This window comes from Puma concolor, chromosome D3 (assembly GCF_028749965.1).
Source record: "Puma concolor isolate L17-30 chromosome D3, mPumCon1.1.hap2, whole genome shotgun sequence".
In the NCBI taxonomy this organism is placed as follows: domain Eukaryota; kingdom Metazoa; phylum Chordata; class Mammalia; order Carnivora; family Felidae; genus Puma; species Puma concolor.
The window spans coordinates 29,101,143-29,121,550 of record NC_141678.1 but is presented as its reverse complement, the minus strand read 5'-3'; the positions used below and the strand labels follow the sequence as shown (position 1 = coordinate 29,121,550).

Sequence of the window (20,408 nt, the reverse complement as noted above, 5' to 3'; positions counted from 1 at the left end):
TTTTGCTGGTACACACAAGGTTTTGGAGAAAATCCTTAGGGCAGCTTCTCTCCTATGGATGACAATGTCATTAGTCCCCAAACTATGAAAATAGGGAAGGGAAGGGGCTCCGGGGAGCTCCTTGGGGTCTGTGATTTCTTGACCTGCAGGTTGGTTGCATAGGTCTGTGCTGTTTGTGGAAATTCACACCCCAATCCATGTGCACTTTTCAGCATAAACGTTATTCCTCAATAACAAATGAAAAGGCACGGGGAGTGAGGGGAAGGATACTAGCACCAGTAGTGTCTTTCTCTACATAGGCCTTTTCTGTGGGGTCTGCTACCTCATCCCATCTTCACAATGATTCTGGGTGGGAGATTTTAGCCTCATTTCACAGAAAGACCAGGCTGAGCCCTGGGAATGGTTTTACACGAACTGTAAGGATTTAGAAGATTTCCCTTACAGTTATTTATTTTTGAGAGACAGAGAGACAGAGCACAAGCAGGGGATGGGCAGAGAGAGAAGGAGACACGGAATCCGAAGCAGGCTCCAGGCTCTGAGCTGTCAGCCCAGAGCCCGACGCCGGGCTCGAACTCACAAACCGTGAGATTATGACCTGAGCCGAAGTCAGACGCTCAACCAGCTGAGCCACTCAGGTGCCCCGAAGTATTGCCCTTAAAACTGAGAAGATCTAGGCTAGGGAGATTAGACTAATAACAGTCAAGGAATAGGAAAATGGAACATTGCATCTAGACAGGTGTTGCTCTCCAATTCAGAAGATCCCATGTTGATGGACTCAGGATTTGGTCCCAGGCCTGATTCCAAAGTCTGTGGTGTTTCTGTTATGCTAAAAGCTTCTGTTAATAACCATACATTATATTGAATAAGCATGTATTTTTGCAGAAGTTTCATATATAATTCCTTTTTTTTTTTTTTTTTTTTTAAACGATGGAATCCAGTGCTGACAGGAATTCTCAGAGCAAGCGGAACATGGTCAAGGCATGCTACTCTCTGGCTTTGGAGCTGTAGAAACTGGGCAGGCAGAAGGGAGCAATAAGCAATAAGAAGAAGGAAGCATCAGTTGTCCCAAGCCTGAAGGATTGGAACTGTAAAAACGTCTCTGGAAAGACTTTGACACAAATCTGATTTTAAATAAATGAGGGTTAGAATAAGCAGTGATTTGTGACTGGACTTCAGTTTAATAACTTGTGTTTGGGGATTCTCTCCTTAATGTTTTACTGCTTATATAATTTTCTCTATATATTTTTAAGTTTATTTATTTTGAGAGAGAGAGAGCGAGCGAGCAGGGGAGGGGGACACAGAGGCACAGAGGGACAGAGAGAGAATCCTAAGCAGGCTCCCTCCTTTCAATGCAGAGACCAACATGGGGTTTGATCTCATGAACCATGAGATCATGACCTGAGCCAAAAGCAAGAGTCAGACACTTAACCAACTGAGCCGCCCAGGTGCCCTGAATTTTCTGTATTAAAAAGGCACAATTGAGATGCCTCGGTGGCTCAGTTGGTTGAGCATTTGACTCTTGATTTCAGCTCAGGTCATGATCTCAGGGTCATGGGATTGCTCCCTGCATCAGGCTCCATGCTTAGCATGGAGCCTGCCTAAGATTCTCTCTCTCTCTCTCTCTCTCTCTCTCTCTGTCTCTCTCTCATTCTCTCTCTCTCCCTTTGCCCCTCTCCCCTAAAAATAAAAACAAAAAACAAACCCACAACTGAATGAAAAGGAGTCTTAATCTCCCTCAAAGCCAACGAGTGAATCTTCCAGCACCAATATCCACCTGCAGGCAGAACAGGCCAGGGGGTGAGGTGGGTAAGTACTAAACCTTCAATTCCAAACGTCAGTGAACAGTGAGCTAAGTGTCCTCTGAGGCAATTCTCTCTCAGCCAATGAAGAACCCAGGCATGAGTCAGAGATGAGACCGCAACGGTATCCCCCAGTCAGGAGTGGAAATAAAGCCACAGTGGCATTGTGACCCTCCATTCAGGCCTGGGGTGGAACTCAGACTTAGCCACACTGAGTATCTGAGCAGGACACTAGAAACTGCAGAACTAGATGTATTGGAGCTGGGCGGCACTCAAGCCTCTAGTCTCGATCCCTCTTTGGGATTGTAGGGCTTTGGTGGTGAGACGGAGTTTAGAGAAGGGGCCTCGGGCCTCCACAGGTGCCTCCAAGCCCTTGGCCCCTTGTCTTTGCCAGTATCCAGCCCCTGCCCTGCCGCTGACTTCCCAGTGGCGTTGGGCAAATGACTGCATCTCGTTTACTCCGTTGCAAAAGGAGTGACTATGGCTCACCCGGGTTGGCTGTGAAAATGAAACAAGACATCGCCTTGAGAAGCACTTGTAAGGCATTGGAGCCCTGGTTCACAACATGGCACACGTGCCCTGCCCCCACCTGCCAGCTGTGCTGCTCTGAACGCCAGAGATGGGCCAGCTCTGCAGAACTGTGCACATGGACTGACCTTTGGATTCTGTCCCTATTTCTGCATCAGTTTGGCTATGCTCCCTTCTAGAAGATCTTCTCTGTTCTATTTACCGTGCAAAATGCTAGAAACTGCAGAACTAGATGTATTGGAGCTGGGCAGCACTCAAGCCTCTAGGCTCAATCCCTCTTTGGGACTCCAGGGCTTGGGGCAGGGACCTGGCCTCTGTTTCTCCCCCTGACCCATCACCTTTATGCCCTCTTCTGATGAGCAGGACCGGACAGCTCCTGGACGTGGGAGCATCTTGCCTTATACTCTGGGTCTAGGAATAGTTCAATGATTGGGGCTCCTGTGGAGGGTTCTGGTGGCCAAGGCTGGTTCCATGCACACCAGGACAAGCTAGGCAGGGAGCGGTTGGGATGAGTGCTCAAGAGCCGCTGACACCTCATCCTTGAGCACAGAATCAGTCACATCCCCTCTCCCCATAGGTGCCCCCTGAAAACACTCCAGAAGTGTGAGATTGCCCTGGAGAAGCTCAAGAATGACATGGCAGTGGTGAGTGGGGCACCATGGCCTGGTGGTATTCAAAGGGCCACAGGCATCTGTGGGGAGAATTCAGAACCACAAGCTGAGAGAAGCCTTCACAGTCAGGAGTGGGCAGAGGGGCCATGCTGCTCAGCCTGGGGACCTTGCCCAGGAGTCTTTTGCCAGGTCAGGTCTGCTGTGCGGAAGGAGAGTATATGTGGGAACATGAGAAGTCACCCTGTGGCTGTGGTCCTGGGGTGCTTTCTGCAGCCCCCAGGTGCATGGGCTTTCTTGTATGCCCATCTCCACCATCAGGCCTCCAGCCAGCCCTGCCCAGCCCCAGTCCAAGCCCTGGGCGAAGGGAACTCTGGGGAAGGTCAAGGCTGCAGAAGGCAGGAGAATGTATCCAGGATCAGCCGTATTTGTCTCCAGGGGGGCAGAGGTTGTGGGGAAGCCACAGAAGTCTGGCTGTGAAGGATAAGGACTTCAGGGTCTAGAAAGCCTCCCCAAGAGTGGGCTGCTGACGTCCCCACTGCCCATCCTGTCACAGCCCACGCCCCCACCACCCCCGGTGCCGCCAACCAAGCAGCAGTACCTGTGCCAGCCACTCCTGGATGCCGTCCTGGCCAATATCCGCTCACCTGTCTTCAACCATTCCCTGTACCGTACATTCGTGCCAGCCATGACGGCCATCCACGGCCCACCCATTACGTACGTACAGTCCAGGGTTCAGCCTCGCAGTGGGTGGTGGGCCGTGGGCCACGGGCCACAGCCTAGTGTGGTGTGGTGACCGTGGTGGTCTCTTCCAGGGCCCCGGTGGTATGCACTCGGAAGCGTAGGTTTGAAGACGATGAACGGCAGAGCATTCCTAACGTGCTCCAGGGGGAGGTGGCCAGATTAGACCCTAAGTTCTTGGTGAACTTGGACCCATCTCACTGCAGTAACAACGGCACCGTCCACCTGATATGCAAGTTGGGTGCGTACAGGGGAGGGCGGGCGGGGCTGGTGCTATGGGAGAGTGAGTCCTGAACTACAGCCCAAGGCCCTAGAGCAGGCCCAGCACAGGCCCGCATGATCCATGTGGACAGGCACTTGGCCTCCCACAAACAGGCATGCTCACACCACACCCTGAAGCCCACCATCCCTGTGTCCTCCTGGATCCTCACACATACCTGGCCCAGGAGGTGCTCTGAGGGCAGAGCCCTGAGCCCACAGACTCTTACCTCTCACCGGCCTGCCAGGGAAGCCCCTCCCTCCCAACCAGATATGGCTGTGCTTGCCTGAGGCCTTAGGGAGATGTGGAAGTGGGAATCAGAGTGACCTCCAGACTGCAGCAAGCCTCACCAGAACCTTTTGGGATATGAAGAGCCCTGTTTAGAGCAGGGCTCTGAGGCAGGGCAGCCTGGGCCAGGTCACAGGCATAGACACATGTGTTGCAGATGACAAGGATCTCCCAAGCGTGCCGCCGCTGGAGCTCAGTGTGCCTGCCGACTACCCCGCCCAGAGCCCACTGTGGATTGACAGGCAGTGGCAGTACAGTGAGCCAAGAGGACAGCCTTGGGGAGGCCTCACGGCTGCCGTCTAGGGACCCTGGTAGGGGGCATCAGCTCAGGGCAACCGAGATTTGCTCTGTGCCCCGCAGCTGAGGCCCCTCCTCCCCTTTCTCTGCTGCCCCTTTGTGGGCAGGAGTGGGTTGCCCAGAAGTCACTTGGGAAGAAAGGGGTCCATCCTGTGTCTGCAGGGCGGTCACCTGTAGTGAGAGAGAGGCGAGCAGGTCCAACCGCCTTTGTGGGCCTCTGCAAGGCTGTTACGGGAGTACAGAAGGAGCTTGGGTTTATGGAGACCCACCTGGGTGACATGGCTTCAAACCAGAGGCCCGGAGAGACCCCTGTTGATGGTGGCCAGTCCCCCTGCAGTGCAGAGCTGGTGCATAGCGCTGGGATCCCAAGGCTGTCCCTGAGAGAAAGCCCTGGGCTCCAGACCTGTTCACATTCCAGTTCTCCACTGACGCATGGGCCTGGGAGGGGACCGTGTTGGCCGCCCCACTGTGTGCGGGAGATGGCATCCTGGTCATGTTGACTGGCTTTGATGCCCCAGACGCCAGCCCTGTGTCTGTGGGGCGGCCTTTCATAAAGAGTTGCTTGTGCAGCCCAGGGTCAGGCCCAGCACTGGCTGTCCCGGCGGAGGTCACAGCGGCACTCATGGCCCATTGCTCTGTTGCAGACGCCAACCCCTTCCTGCAGTCAGTGCACCGGTGCATGACCTCGAGGCTGCTGCAGCTCCCGGACAAGCACTCGGTCACAGCCCTGCTCAACACCTGGGCGCAGAGCATCCACCAGGCCTGCCTCTCCGCCGCCTAGCCACCCACCCACTGGGGACCACGGGGATAGCCGGCAACCTTGTCAGGGCCACAGCGGACATGCACCTCACGTTGGACATTTCTAGGTGTTGGCTCCCTTAGAGAACCTGGGCTTAGATTAGCTTTCCTGCTTTTATCGTCTGCCTTGGGGACCTGCCAAACATTTTCCCATACTTGTACGTGACTCGGGCAGGTGGCTGTGGAGCTGGCTGCTTCGTGGTGGGGTTGGGACTCCCCCCACCTCCACTCCCCCCCGGGAGTCGGACATGCCTCAGCCCTGAGTGCTCCTCCTTGGGCTGCTGTCCCCTTGGCTTCTCCAGGGCCCATGTCCTTCCTCAGCAGCCTGGGGGAGAACTCCAGGTCTCGTTAGAGCCTCTTGTGTGTGTGCCAGAAAACTTTTTGTTTCTGTAGGGGAACATGGAGAGCATAGGAAACCCTGAAAACACACACAGAATTCTCTGGTCACGGTTTTGGGTTCAGACCCTTCCACCATTGCCGTGGGGGGCACGCCACTGGGAAGCTCCTGGATCCAAGGGCCGCTGGCTGCGTCTCAGAAGGAAAGTTGGCCAGCAGGCAGTTGCGAATCCCCTGCCATCACCTGGGACTCCTACCTCATGGCATTCTCCCTTTAAGCCATGGGGGTCTGCTCAGCACTGTGGGGGTGCCTAGGGAGCAGGGACACCTGAGTGGATCCTGTACCTGGCACCGTGCCCACTCACTGGGCACTTGGGCCTGTTCTTGGGTCAGGGCAGCATCCTCAGGACCTGGCGTCATCAGAGCTGCTCCAGAGAGTGAAAGCTCCCTGACAGGGCATCAGCCCTCTGGCCACGAGAATCTTCCCCTTTTGTATGTGCACTACCGTGTCATCTGTGGTTCTTACAATAAATTTATTATTCCTGTGTTTGTCATGAGTTTGTCACTGTGTCCCCTCCCACCAAGTCTGGGACCACTATCCAGTGAGGTATGCTTTCAGGGCCGAGCCAGATTCCTCACCTTGGAGATGGCCGTGGATGCCCAGACCTTAGTTCACCCTTTTTTGACAGTATCAGTGCCTCATCCTGGTTTACCCCGAGGTTTCTGGCAAAGCTCCTGCTGCCCAGAGAAGAGGCAGAGATCAGCACTGAGGAAATGGCCAGTGGGGCCAGTAGCCCTGTCCTGCCAGGGGAGGGTCGACACTAAACTGACCACACCCATGAGACATAGGAAGCTCCGGTTCTGGTGAGTAAAGGGGTGGTGAGGCTCTTGGGTGGGAATCTCAGGGTGGGACCCTAGCGCCCTGGAGAGGACCATTCTCCCATGGCCGTGGCCCTCCACAGCAGAAGGCAGCTCGGTAGGATGGCTCGTTAGCTGGGATTGTCAGTGTGGAGGCTGGACGGCGCTGTGGCAGGGGGGACGGGACTTGCCCTTGTGCCTGGAAGGCAGTCCCAGCCCAGCCAAGGGCCAGGAAACCCCCTGCACTCAAAGAAGGGTGCATGCTGTGCCTGCCCGTGGCGCAGGGCACCCACCAGGCCCTGGACAAGTCCTGGTGACTGCCCCAGTGGGCCCCTCCCACCGCAGGGAGCAGAGCTGGGGGCACAGGGCAGGGCAGCCATGTCAGATAGCGGTGAGGGATGAGGTTCACAAGTGGAGAAACGAGCTTTATTTCCAGTCTTCAACAGGTAGGGTAATACTTATTTAATGTGTTTTTGTGTAAATGCAGAATAGCAAAATACCGAGCAAGAAAATAGTGTCTCGGTTCTGAGAGCAACCAAGTACTTTATCTGCCATGAACTTTGCTTATCTGGAATTTCGCGCGGCCTAAACGTGTTCGAATTCTTTTGAAGCGCTATCTAGAGAGGGTTAGCGTCTCCAGCTGTAGGGCATTGGCCTGGCCCTGACCTGGCATGCAGACGCCGACACGTGGCGCCCGCCTCAAAGGACAGAGCGGTGCAGCCGCCGGCGCTGCACCACCTGCAGCCTTTTCTGCCGCTCAGCAAAGTTACTCTTCAAGGTCTGCTTCAGCGCGGGCAGGATGGGGCGCTCTGCCACGGGCATAGGGCTCAGAATCAGGCTGGTAGGGCAGAGGGAGGTCACTACAGGTGCCCCCGGGAGCAGGAGCGGAGACTTGGCTGGCAGCAGGGCCCCAGGCAAGGCACTGAGCTGTCCCTGCCCCTTATGTACTGGGCTCAGGCCACCCCACCCTCCCCCTGCCGGTGGGACTCACCATTTCTTGGGGACGCCCTTGGTGGGGACCTTGGGGAGCTGCATGGCTCCCTGGTGAAGGGCCTCCTGGTCCCTGGTGAAAGAGGAGTCGGTAGTGAGCCCCAAAAGAGCAGACCTCACTGGGATGCGGTGGGGGCCACGCCGAATCACTCACTTGGGAGAGCTGGGGCGGGCCTCCTCAGATGCAGCCTTGGGCCTCCTCAGGTTCCCTTCCAGGAGGGCCTTGAGGTGCTGCAGCTGGAAGGCAGGGAGAAGAGGGGCAGTGGGCGGGGTCTGCGGAGGCACTGGGGTCCCCGCTGCCTGAGCCTCACCTCTTGGGCCTGCAGGAGGTTGGCGTTCCACAGCTGGCGGATGACCACTTCGCATTGCTGAAGCGTGGTGGGCTTGCGCAGGTGCAGGGGCAGATTCATCACGGGGGGCTGCTTGCCCTTGTGCTGGCTGCCTGCCACCCAGGGGGCTGCTGCACTGGACGTCTCCACTTCTTCATCTCTGGAACGGGCACTACAGCAGCCCAGAGCTAGCCTGCCAGGATTGGTCTAACCACCCACCACCTCTCTTGAGGGCGGCATCCACACCAGTGTGCGGCTGGTGTGGGGAAGAAGGGTGTGTCTGCACAGCCTCGTCGGGGTCTGGTACCCTTCTGCTGGCCAGGGTGCTCCAGACACCAGGTGGCGGGGGTGGGGGGCCATCTCTGGTGCCAGCTGTGACCTGGGCGTATTATCCCTTCCTCTCCCCTCAAGGTGCACTGAGGGTCAGATGTGGTTCAAGCTGTGTGACTGCCCTCAGTCCTGACCCCACACCTGTGGGGCTGGTTGAGAGGGACTCTAAGTAAGGACCGTGCAGAGAAGCAGGACCCCGTCCTGCTGGCTGAACTACCCAGGGGACAACAGGGTCTCTTCGGATGCAAAGTCCAGGTTCACTGCTGCTTTCCAGGAAGTCCCAGAAACAGGCGTCAACCCTGGTCTTGCTCTGGCCTGCTGGCTCTGTGCCTTGCGGAGGCCAAGCACATTTCCCAGGGTGAGCCCAGGAACCCAACTTACTGTTGTTCTTTTGCTTGTTGTCTTGGTGAAAAGCAAACTAATGTGAAGGCCAAGTCACTTTGTTTCATTTCTGTGAGAAATTAGTTTCTGGGCTGCTGTTGGCACCCTCGTGTGGGCTCAGGTCAGCACAGGGCATTGCCCGCCAGATGGGCCTGCCTGGAGTGAGTCTGCTTTCACCCTGGAGACTGACCCATTTGGAAGGGCAAGGCAGCTGGCTGGTTCCAGAATGTGAACCTACTAAATGCCACGCTGGGCCCACAGGGTACAGGTGAGCCCTTACTTGGCCTGCCCCTGCACCCCTGGGGCTTTGTCCCGCTTGCTGTTGTGAAACAGGGCAGCAGCTGGGGTCTTCTCTTCCAGGTCCGTCTTCGGAGGACTGTCAGTTTTTGAGTCTTGCTTCTTGGAGAAGCTGGGCCGGGGCCTGGCCTTTCCTTGAGAGTTGGCTGTAGATCAGACCCAGACAGGGCAGTCACTGTGGGTGGGCATCAAGAGCCAGGGCCCACGTCCTCCAGGATTGGCTGTGAGTGCCCAAGGAGCGCCTGCCCTCTGCCTCGGTTTCCTCCTTGTAAAGGAGAGATGGTAACAGAGTCCCCATTGGGGGGGCTGCCAGGTGACCCAAAAAGGGGGTCTGTGGGTGGTGCCTGCTGAACGCCCTAAAACTACTGCTGCTGTAGAAGCTGGCCTCCCCCTACTTGTACTGGGTCAGTCTCCCATGCCTCGGGGAAGTCCAGGGGTCAGGGTGGCCTCGCAGCTGTTCCCTGACTCTGAAGCAGCACCCCATTTTGGGCAAAATGAAACTGTATGAGAGTTCTGGGACCCGGCCTGCACAGACTTCCTTTCCACGGACAAGGCCCACGGCCCGCCTAGGCCCTGCATGGAAGGGGCAAGGGCCACTCCCGGGGAGGATGCCTGGCCTCTCACGGAGGCCGAGTGCAGAGAAGGGGCTATTAGCTCCCCTCACTCTGCAGAGGACACCACAAGCCCAGAACGCTAGGCAGGGCTGTCCCACCTGTATCCACCTGCTTGCAGGAAACACGACAAGCAGGGCTTCTGCCAGGCTGCCCTTGGAAGACCACTTAGGAAGGCTCAGGGGCTCCTCTCTTTGTATGCAGGCAGGGTGTGCCTGCCACAGGACCTTGTGCCCCACGTTGATCTGACTTGATCTGACGTTCACTTCCGTTGTAGCCAACCCCGCTTTCGCTTTCGTAGTCTCCCTCTGGCCAACTCATGGTCCTGTCACACCCCGCCTCGGCTCCTTCCTGCTGGTGTCAGCTGGCGGCCACCCTCTCTGGCTCCCTTCAGCTACTCCTTAACCCTTAAGTCCACAGAGCTTGGCAAAGGTGCAATCTGGTCAGCACCCCACACTGGCCATCGGGGCCCAGGGCCCCAGTGGGGCATGTGCCCCTCCCCTGACCCTGAGTTCACAGAGGGTGCTGGCATGCCAACTGACAAGGCCGAATTTGAGACGGACTTGATGGACTGAAAGCTGGAATTGGAAGTGCTGCCTGTGGGAAATGCACACGGTTAGTCTGAGATGGTGGCAGCACCACCTTGGTCCCAGCTTTCCCGGACACTTCTGTGCCCCGCTGTTGGGAGGGGCCAGGCCACCCGTGCCTTCCTCCTGGCCCTGCAGGCCTGTGTGTTTGTGTTTGTGCAGAGCCCTCCCCCCCCCCGCCCCCCCCGGCTCTGGTGAGGCAGAACCAAGGCCAAGGGGAAGGTGATTTCTGGAAGGGCCATCCAGAAAGCAGCGGGCTTGGGCCCGAAGAAGCAGGCCCTGAATGGGAGGATGGCCTCTTCTGATATCCCACTGGGGACCCCCGACCCTGCAGGACTGGGACCATTAACAGGCCCTGCCACTTGCCCAGGATAGCTCACTGGAACTGCTCTGCTCCGCTCGAGGAGGGCCCACCACCACTGTTCCCATATTCCATGTCCCCTAGAAAGGGAGCCCCGGGACATCCCCAGACTGGGGCATACCAGGCTAACACCTCTCAGACCACCTCTTGATGTCAGACTTGGCCCCAAAGGTATGTGGGGGGAAGAGGCCCAACACAGCCTGAGTCTCCCTGGGCTGGGCTGAAGGACAGGCAAAGAGAAAGGGGCTGTCACGATGAGGAAGGGCCTTAGACGAGTGACTGCAGGTCTCTCTGTCTCTACACTTGCTCACAGCAGACATGGCAGGGAGGATCCCCAGAAGGACTGTGCCCAGAGCCGTCTGTGCCAGAGGCACAGGGCTGGGGGCTGCCATAGCAGCAACCCAAGTAAAAGAATCCAGCAGAGCAGCAAAGCTGGGGGCCCGGGGGCGGGGCGGTGGTGGCAGGGGTGGGGTCTCGGCAGCCCCACCCCAAGCTGCTCTTCCTGCTTCCTTACTGCAGCCTTCAGGCCTTGGGATCCCGGAGAGCCCCACCTGCTGTGCTTGGGTGCACAGTCACCCACACCATGGCGGGGGGTGGGGGGCAGTGGTGTCTGTCCAGGTCCCCCAGGATTCCTCCCCACTGGGATAGTACATGGGCCAGTGCAGCTAGCTGGGTAGACACAAGCACTCTGGAGGGGCTATTCCTGACAGAAGTAATTTCCCATCAGGCACCCAAGGGCCTCAGTCTTACCTTCCTTTGGCTTCTGATTCATTATTAGCTTGTAATGGAGATCTGAAAGCAAGCATGTGCTCTGGTCATTTTTGAAACTGCAGCCATTTTGGGAGGAGAGGTTTTGGCTTGCCCTGTGCACTCCCCGCTGAACCCCTGAAAGACCTCACACACTGCCCCATGGGCCAAGCCTTTACCCTGGGTGTCTTAGGGCCAGCAATGCCTCTAGCTGTTCCCTGAGCCAGAGCCCTTGGGTGAGAGCCTCGCCAGGAGTCCATTTCTCTGCCCATGACATCTATAGGGCACCCTCTGCTAGGTGGAGCCCCAAGCTCCAGGGGAACAGAGGTGAGTGAGTCAGGATGACCCAGTCCTCCAGGAGCCCCTAGTCATGGATGAGCAAATGTGGTCAGAGCAATGATCAAGCGACACCCAGAACGTGGGCTGGCCACATCCAGCCTGGGCATCAGGGAGGGACAGGGGTGAGACTCAAGACTCCTTATGTCAGGAGGAGGGAGTCCTGACATCATGGTGATCCCTTGATCTAATAGCCCTTCAGGTAAAGGCAACAGGAGAAAGGTGGGGAGAAACTGAGACAGGGCTAAGAATGTGGGGGGAGGAGTTCCAACTACAGCATATAAGGGAGAAGAGAGAGGACAGCAGTGTCCCACCGTGATAGGCCTTAAGTTCTGCTTCAGGCCTGGCCCATGGCGGTGAGGAGCCACCAGCGGGGCAAAGTTAGGAAGGACCTGGCCTGAGGAGACGCGGGGGCAGGGGGAGGTGTCCAAGGAGGGGCTGGATGGGAATGGCAAGTCGGCTCTCGATCTGTGTTTAGTTTGTGAAAATCACTGAGCTGTACACTCGCACTTTTTACTTCCATAAAAGTTTTTTAGAACAGGCGGGCCCGACTTGCCTAGAGAGGAGACTGCGACCCGGCCTACTGTGGGAAACGCTGCACAGCCAGACCACCCCACCAGATGGTGGGGCGGCCCCGTCGACCCCGCCCACGAAAACCCAGGTTTGGGGTCCGGGGGTGCGGAGGAGGCAGGGGGTGCGGAGGCGGCAGGGAGTCCGAGACCCACGTAGCAGGACCCGGGGTGGGGCTTGCTGCCCTGTGTCCTCCTTATACCCTGTTTAAGGGTTTCTAAACCTCGTGTTCTAGAGTCCACGAGTGTTTCGGTACTGGAGGCACCCGGGAGCGGCAGGTCTGCCTCTCCCTCGGCCCCAGCCGCGGAAGACGCCTCACTCGCGGCCGCGGCGCCCGGACTCACCCTTGTTCTCCCGCTTGAGGTGCTCGATCTCCTCGTGGAGCTTGACCAGTGTCTCCGAGTGCTGCTGCTGCAGGAACTGCAGGCTCTTCTCCAGGTCCACGACCCGCTTCTGCGCCTCGATGAGCCCAACCTGCGTGCTGTGCTGCGCAGGCTGGAGGATGGCGGGCGGGCGCAGGCGCGACGTGCCCCGGGAGCCCGGGTTCCCCGAGCTGGGGGGCCGCTGCCCGGCCGCCGCCACCCCCGCCCTCATGTCGCCGCTGCCGCCGCCTCTGCCGTCGCTGCACTCCCACTTGGTGGCTCGACTGCCCGGGCCTGGTGCCGCGTCGCCATGGAAACGGGCGCGAGCGGGCGAGGGGGGCGGGGCTTGCGGCGGGGCGTCGTCTGTGATGCCCGAGAGACCAAGCTGCTGGTGGGGGTGGGGCCTGCGTCAAGTTTGCCTGAGCTCGTACACCCTGACTTTGAAAGGCATCCTCTGAATTAAGGTCAGATAATCGTCCGCCTTTACATAGGTCTTACTGTCCAATTGTCTATGCTTGTTTATTTTAATAGTTCGCTTCTGGAATAGATGATATGGATTACATATTCAAAAATCCAAAGGTAGAGGACTTTCTGCTTTATGAAATGTGGACAGAATATATGAAACAGCCACCTGGAAACAACGGAGAAGAACAAAAAGCAAAGTGGACGAAGGCAGCTCTTGAAAGAAGAGCTGCTTGGGGCGCCTGGGTGGTTCAGTTGGTTAAGTACCCAACTCTTGAGTCTGGCTCAAGTCACAACTGTGAGATGGAGACCCGTGTCAAGCTCTGCGCTGAGAGCAAGGAGCCTGATTGGGTCTCTCTCTCTCCCTGTCTGTCTCTCTCTCTCTCTCCCTCTCTCCTCTCTCTCTGCTCCTCCTCCGCTTGCATGCTCTCTTTCTCTCAAAATAAATAAATAAACCTATTTTTAAAAAGAGGAGCTGCTTTTTCCCTGAGCTCTCTCTTCTGGTCAGCCAGACCTCAAACAGGAAGCCACAGTCCTATTGGCTGCAGAAGGCAGAGGATGGAGTTTGGGAAGGACAGTGCAGCTGGAAACTGAGGGGGCAACACAGTGAAGTTTGGAGCCTCTGCAAGTGAGGAGTTGAAAGCAATAAACTTCAAATATGTGGCTGGCCTGAACTGCCCACAGGATTCCAGGGATTCCAGGGAAAGAGAAAGAGCTGGAAGGCCAAAAGCTGAGAAGAGATTCATTTGCTGCTAGCTCCAGGGGAGACAGAATTTGGAGTCTGACAGAGGAGCTTGGTAAACGCCTCAGTTTTTCTTTTAACCCCCAAAAGGATCACACCTTGGTAATAAAGACTATGTTCTAGAAATAAGAGATTTGCCTTAGAACTAAGGGCAAAATCAGAAAATACCCACCCTCATAAAACTTAAAAGCCCAGCCTCCACAAGCTTTTGGTGACGTTCCAATAATTCCACCCCCTGGAGAACAAAACTCAACACTCTTCAGAGAATTATAACAGAACCCAGAGTCTCTGTGTCCTGTCATCCATGATGTCTGATATACAATAAAAAATACCAGACATGCCAAGAAACAGACAAATGTGACTGAGTCACGAGAAAAAAAATCCAGATTCAGTCAATGGAAATAGATCTGCAAATAATACTAGATAAGAAAAGTTACAGAAAAGTATTTTATAATGAATATGATTAAAACCTACAGAAAAAGATGGCCATAGTGAGTGGAATCATAGAAAAAATTTTAAATGATTGATAAAGCGTTAAAAATGAAAGGAAAAAAAAAAAGGAAATCCTACAACTACAAATGTACCTGGATTTCTGGTTTCCTGGTCCAGCCTTGGCAATCATCACTGCCATCTGCACAAAAGAGAAAGTCGCTGACAAGCTGAAAAATCAATAAACTCTTCTTAGATCCATCAGAGAACTGAGATCACAGGACAAACGGCTGCCCCCAAATTGGAGAGACAGAGAATCACAACCCACTGGAGCATCAATCTCTGTCTGAACCACTACCAGGGGAGGAAAAGCTAAACTGTAATTGATGAATTGCTGGTGTGGCCAGTGTAGACAAGGGTTAAAGAGTTCAGGGGGCAGAGGTCCAATCTTAAGGGGCCCCGCACCTTTGTGAGTTTAACCTCCAGGAGCCCTACCAGATTCTCATGAGGAAGAAAGATGGAAAAAATCCCCTTGTGGTCCCAACAGGAAGAGGGTGAAGCAGCCATTTTGAAGTATTGCCCAGAGCTTTCTGTTCTTCAGGGATTTCCCTCAAAACAAACTAAGACAGCCCCAAATGCCAAACCGGCTGGGATTTTAATAGAGCCTAACAGACCTGGAGGAAAAGAAATACCTAACTCTAGCTGCTTCTAGCCTTCCCCTCTCTCCACACCTTTCCACCACATCAGTGGGGGCCTGTGTAAAAATGGGATACAAGCGAAAGAATTACCCATCTCAGAACTAATTTAAGAAGTGTCTAGGGGCATCTGTGTGGCTAAGTTGGTTAAGCATCTGACTCTTGATCTCAGCTTAGGTCTTGATCTCAGGTTCATGAGTTCAAGCCCTACATTGGGTCCCATGCTGGGCATGAAGTCTACTTTAAAAATAATAATAATGGGGCGCCTGGGTGGCGCAGTCGGTTAAGCATCCGACTTCAGCCAGGTCACGATCTCGCGGTCCGTGAGTTCGAGCCCCGCGTCGGGCTCTGGGCTGATGGCTCAGAGCCTGGAGCCTGTTTCCAATTCTGTGTCTCCCTCTCTCTCTGCCCCTCGCCCGTTCATGCTCTGTCTCTCTCTGTCCCAAAAATAAATAAACGTTGGAAAAAATAATAATAATAATAATGTTTCTAGGAAAACCCAAAGACAACAAGGAAGACAAATTGAGGGCACCGGAGGAATATTTTGCCTCTGACACCTATGGCTGCAACAAGCAATAAACATGGACTAAACCCTGGCAAGATAAACAAACTCTCATGCTACAGGCCTGTTTACCTCAGTTGCTTCTTCACAGCACATCATATCCAAATTTCAACAAAAAATTACAAGGCATACTATGAGGGCCTGGGTGGCTCAGCCAGTCAAGTGTCCAACTTCGGTCCAGCCATGATCTCACAGTCCATGAGTTCAAGCCCCACACTGGGCTCTCTGCTGTTGGCGCAGAGCCTCCTTTGGATCCTCTATCTCCCCCCCCCTGCCCCTCCCCAGCTGGCTCGCTCTCTCTCAAAATAAATAAACCTAAAAAAAATTACAAGATATACTAAAAGACAAAAAAAAAAAAAAAAAAAAAAAAAAAAAAAAAAAACCCACATAGTTTGAAGAGACAGAACAAGCATCAGAGCTAGACTTGGATCTGGAGAGATGTTGGAATTATTGAATTGAAATTTTTATTTTTTCACATCTTATTTTATTTTATTTTTTATTTTAAAGAGAGAAAGAGAGTGCAAGCAGGGGAGAGGGGCAGAAGGAGAAAGAGAGGATCTTAACCAGGCTCCATGCTTAGCGAGGAGCCTGACACAGGGCTTGATCCCATGACCCTGGAATCATGACCTGAGCTGTAATCAACAGTCAGACTTCAACTGACTGAGCCACCCAGGCGCCCCATCAGATTGGGAATTTTAAACAACTATGATGACTATGCTAATGGCTCTGATGGAAAAAGTGGACAATATGAAAGAATTGATGGATAATGTAAGCAAAGAGATGTGAACTCTAAGAAGGTAAAGGAAATGTGTGAAGTCAAGAACGCTGTAACACAAGTGAAGAATGCCTTTGATGGGCTTATCAGCCGACTGGGCGAGGCCAAGGAAAGAATCAATGAGCTTGAAGCTACGTCAAGAGAAACTTCCAAAACTGAAATATGAAGAGAAGGATGAATGAAAATGACAGAACAGAATATCCACAAATCTTGTGACTGTTTCAAAAGGTGTAACATATGTAGAGTGAGAAGACCGGAAGGAGAAGAGAGAAAGGAACAAAAAATATTTACAGCAATAACGACTGATAATTTCAAAAATTAACGAAAGACAACAAATCACAGATCCAGGAAGCTCAGGGAACACCAGGCAGGAGAAACACACACAAAAAATCTCCTCCTGGGCATATCACATTCTCATTGGAGAAAATTAAAGACAAAGAGAAAATCTGGAAAGAAACCAGAGGAGGAAAAAAGAAAAAGAGCTTTCATAGTAAGAAGTAAAGATAGAATCACATCGGATTTCTCCTCAGAAACCACGCAAGCAAGAGAGTGAAGAAAGATATTCATGTTGAAAGAAAAAAGCCACAAACTTAGAGTACTGTATCTAGCTACATTTTCCTTCAAAAGTAAAGAAGAAATAATAAAGACCTTCTCAGACAAACAAAAATTGAGGAACTTCGTTGCCAGTAGCCCTGCTTTGTGAGAAATGTTAAAAGAAATTCTTCAGAAAGAAGAAAAATGACATAGGTCAGACACTAAGATCTACATTAAGAAAAGAGCATTAGAGAAGGAATAAATGACGGTAAAAAAAAAATTGCTGTTTCGTATTCTTAAAACTTAAAAAAAATTGTGGGGCTCGAACTCACAACCCCAAGATAAAGAGTCACATGCTCCACCGACTGAATCAGCCAGGCACCCCTTCTTTTTCATATTCTTGTTTTTAAGTTTATTTGTCTATTTTGAGAGAGAGGGAGAGAAAAGTGCAGGAGGGGCAGAGAGAGGGGGAGAGAGAGAATCCCAAGGAGGTTCTGCACTGTCAGCGCAGAGCCCCATGTGGGGCTCAAACTCACAAACCGTGAGATCATGATCTGAGCCAAAATCCAGAGTTGGATGTTTAACCGACTAAGCCACCCAGGCGCCCTGTCATATTCTTTTTTTTTTTTTTTTTTTTTTTAAATTTTTTTTTCAACGTTTATTTATTTTTGGGACAGAGAGACACAGAGCATGAACGGCGGAGGGGCAGAGAGAGAGGGAGACACAGAATCGGAAACAGGCTCCAGGCTCTGAGCCATCAGCCCAGAGCCCGACGCGGGGCTCGAACTCCCGGACCGCGAGATCGTGACCTGGCTGAAGTCGGACGCTTAACCGACTGCGCCACCCAGGCGCCCCCGCCCTGTCATATTCTTAATTAATCTTACAGATAACAGTTTGTTTAAAATAACCATAGCAAAAAATAATAATCATCATAGCAACAATGCATTTGGTAATTATAGCTTATCAATAAGTGAATGACAGCAATGTTATCAGCAATGGGAGGGAGAAATCAGAAATATTCTAAGGTCTTGCACTCCCGTGAGGTGCTACGGTGTTATTCTAAAGAGAACTTGGATTCACTGTAAGTGTATACTCAAGGGCAAACACTTAAAATAATTTTAAATCAAAAGTATAATTGATATGCTAAGAGAAGAGAGAAATGGGATAATGTAAAAGGTTCAGTTACAGGGGTGCCTGGCTGGCTCAGTCAGAAGAGCATGCAACTCCTAATCTTGTTGGGATTGGGAGCTCAAGCCCCACGTAGAGATTACTTACAAATAAACAAACTTAAAAAAAAAAAAAAAAAGTCTGAGTTAAAGCCAGACAAGGTGGGAAAAGAGTGGAAGACAAAAAGAGAAACAAAGAGCAATGAATAGAAAACAGTAACAGGGGCGCCTGGGTGGCTCAGTCAGTTGAGCATCTGACTTCGGCTCAGGTCACGGTCTTGCAGTTCGTGAGTTCGAGCCCCGCGTCGGGCTCTGTGCTGACAGCTCAGAGCCTGGAGCCTGCTTCGGATTCTGTGTCTCCCTCTCTCTCTGCCCCTCCCCTGCTCATGCTCTCAAAAATGAATAAATGTAAAACAAAAAAAAGTGGTGTCAGGAACCTGAGAAAAATCACTTCTTACTGAAGCAACATCACAGTTGACTGTTCAACATTACAGTTTTTTGACAATTAAGGCAAAAGGAAAAGTCATTGTGGAATAGAGTTTTCATTCTCTCGCAAAGGAAATATGTACATTCTTCAGAAACAAATTTCTTTGGGACCCATATGGAGGGATTGGGCATTTTGGGGGCTTGGATACGAAACATTGAGTAGAATGGATGATGTTTTCTAGAATAGTTTCCCATAGTGCCTGGGTGGCTCAGTGGGTTAAGTGTCTGACGACTGTTGATCTCAGTTCAGGTCATGATCTTGCAGTTAGTGAGTTTGAGCCCCACATGGGGCTCTGTGCTGATGGAGTGGAGCCTACTTGGGATTCTGTCTCTCCTTCTCTCTGCCCCTCCCCGACTGGTGCTTGCGTGCTCTCTCTCTCAAAATAAACATTAAAAAATGTAAAAATAATAGGAAAAGAATACTTTCCTTAAGAGACAGGCAAGTCAGATGGATATTCATTTTATCATTTTTCCTTTTAAATGTATATATTCCTTTAATAAAATTAAGAGATAATGAAGATCTTTTAAAATCTACTGTTACAGGAAGATTTCAGTCTCTTCACTGCCACTATTCACAACGCCCCAGACATGAATACTACGTATCTGGGGCTCTTTTTTCCAGTAGTTACCTCCATAGCTTTCGGTGATATGCTTTTGCTACGATTTTTTTAAGTTTATTTATTTTGAGAGAGAGAGAGAGAGAGAGAGAGAGAGAGAGAGAGAGAATCCTAAGCAGGCTCTATGCTGTCAGCACAGAGCCCAATGTGGGGCTCGATCTCATGAACTGTGAGATCATGACCTGAGCTGAAATCAAGAGTCAGCCACTTAACCGACTGAGCCACCCAGGCACCTTTACTATTTCTTGATTTACCAAAATGAGCCACACCCACTGGCTTCCTTTCCTGTTCTAATGAGTGAGGGTTTAACTCACTTCTATCACCAATCCCACATTCTGATACAGTCCCATTATTATTCTTAGCTCCTCTCTTATTTATATGTGTAATCCTACATCTTTAGTTTTGGTTTTACCTCATTTTACAGCAAACGAAGTGTGGCCGTGGGCTCGCGAAAGCATGATGTTGTCAGTGCCTCTGTCTGGAACTCACCGGTCCTGCTGTATTTCCCATCACCCTGAAGGATGGCGGAATGGCCTTTTGAAGATTTGCTTCTGGTGTCAGCTGGGTGAAATCACTTGGTGGAGCTAGCGTAATGTCCCTAATGTCCCGGGAGATGCGGGACGTGCTTTGAAGCAGCCACTAACGTGTAGTGAAGTTTCTTTCCCCGAGGCAAAGATATCCAAAGACTTCAGGAATCAAGGGGTAGAAGTGGGAGGAGCTTGTTTCACTGTTACTATTCTAATGACCTACCAGTAAAGTTTCAACTTCCCACCCCCACAGCTTCGGGTTCTGCTGGCTTAGAGGTCTTGCTTGGTTGCCACAGGTGGCAAGGGACACGCTGGTTCCACTGAACAGGAAGCTGAGACTGCCACCTGGTGACTTTGTCAGGCAAAAAGGGGGTTGCTGTACTGGTTGGGTGGCTGGGCTTGATTATCAAGCGTAAATCGGTTTGCTACTCCAGAATGGGGGCAAGGAGGAACACCTGGAACCCAGGAGATTCTCTTGGTAATCTTACGTAGGGCTCCCACATGCTGTGGTAAAAATGACGGAAAACTATAGCAACCTAAAACAGGCAGGACGAAGGGGCGACTGGGTGGCTCAGTCGGTTAAGCGTCCGATTCTTGGTTTCGGCTCAGGTCATGATCTTTCGGTTCAGGGGTTCTAGTCCCTCATTGGGCTCTGCGCTGGGAGCCTGCACACTCTCTCTCGCGCGCGCGCGCGCGCGCAAAATAAAGAAGCACTGCTAGGAATTTACCCAAGGGATACAGGAGTGCTGATGCATAGGGGCACTCGTACCCCAGTGTTTATAGCCGCACTTTCAACAATACCCAAATTACGGAAAGAGCCCAAATGTCCATCAACTGACGAATGGATAAAGAAGATGTGATTTATATATACAATGGAATATTACTTGGCAATGAGAAAGAATGAAATCTGGCCATTTGTAGCAACATGGATGTAACTGGAGAGTGTTATGCTAACTGAAATAAGTCATACAGACAAACACAGATACCGTATGTTTTCACT

General features: G+C 52.4%; 2 protein-coding genes and 1 long non-coding RNA gene across 5 annotated transcripts; 2 read left to right on the top strand and 1 right to left on the bottom strand.

Annotated features, from left to right (window-relative positions):
* The first annotated feature begins 2,716 nt into the window (after nt 1–2,716).
* On the top strand, nt 2,717–6,203 carry LOC147575456 (mediator of RNA polymerase II transcription subunit 15). The gene is made up of 5 exons (XM_086682357.1): nt 2,717–2,971; nt 3,492–3,652; nt 3,751–3,917; nt 4,381–4,479; nt 5,165–6,203. The coding sequence occupies exons 1-5, from the start codon at nt 2,963–2,965 to the stop codon at nt 5,299–5,301; spliced, it is 573 nt and encodes a 190-aa protein (XP_086538483.1). The 5' UTR covers nt 2,717–2,962; the 3' UTR covers nt 5,302–6,203.
* A 713-nt stretch (nt 6,204–6,916) lies between these two features.
* Nucleotides 6,917–12,675, bottom strand: LOC112870379 (coiled-coil domain-containing protein 74B). 3 transcript variants are annotated; one of them, XM_025933536.2, is made up of 8 exons: nt 12,396–12,675; nt 11,149–11,190; nt 9,983–10,047; nt 8,823–8,980; nt 7,814–7,991; nt 7,657–7,739; nt 7,504–7,575; nt 6,917–7,350 (listed from the first exon to the last, which is right to left on the bottom strand). In XM_025933536.2, the coding sequence occupies exons 1-8, from the start codon at nt 12,643–12,645 to the stop codon at nt 7,212–7,214; spliced, it is 987 nt and encodes a 328-aa protein (XP_025789321.2). In that variant the 5' UTR covers nt 12,646–12,675; the 3' UTR covers nt 6,917–7,211. The 3 variants fall into 3 exon arrangements, with proteins under 3 accessions (XP_025789321.2, XP_086538469.1, XP_086538470.1); XM_086682343.1 differs by lacking the exon at nt 9,983–10,047 and having other exon boundaries at nt 7,814–8,024; nt 8,823–8,985; nt 12,396–12,661; XM_086682344.1 differs by lacking the exon at nt 9,983–10,047 and having other exon boundaries at nt 8,823–8,985; nt 12,396–12,661.
* Nucleotides 12,676–12,732: 57 nt separating this feature from the next.
* Nucleotides 12,733–19,660, top strand: LOC147575455 (uncharacterized). The gene is made up of 2 exons (XR_015242411.1): nt 12,733–12,877; nt 19,306–19,660. It is a non-coding gene; the product is annotated as an uncharacterized LOC147575455 (long non-coding RNA).
* The last annotated feature ends 748 nt before the right edge of the window (nt 19,661–20,408 follow it).

Bases quoted from the DNA above. Each gene is read 5' to 3' on its own strand.
- LOC147575456 (XM_086682357.1), top strand. The intron at 3,918-4,380 runs GTGCGTACAGGG...CATGTGTTGCAG, and splicing joins CCACCTGATATGCAAGTTGG to ATGACAAGGATCTCCCAAGC. The intron at 4,480-5,164 runs GTGAGCCAAGAG...GCTCTGTTGCAG, and splicing joins TGACAGGCAGTGGCAGTACA to ACGCCAACCCCTTCCTGCAG.
- LOC112870379 (XM_025933536.2), bottom strand. From the start codon at position 12,645: ATGAGGGCGGGGGTGGCGGCGGCCGGGCAGCGGCCCCCCAGCTCGGGG. The intron at 8,981-9,982 runs ATGCCAGCACCC...TCTACAGCCAAC, and splicing joins ATTCGGCCTTGTCAGTTGGC to TCTCAAGGAAAGGCCAGGCC. The intron at 7,576-7,656 runs GTGAGTGATTCG...CTCTTTCACCAG, and splicing joins GCCCGCCCCAGCTCTCCCAA to GGACCAGGAGGCCCTTCACC.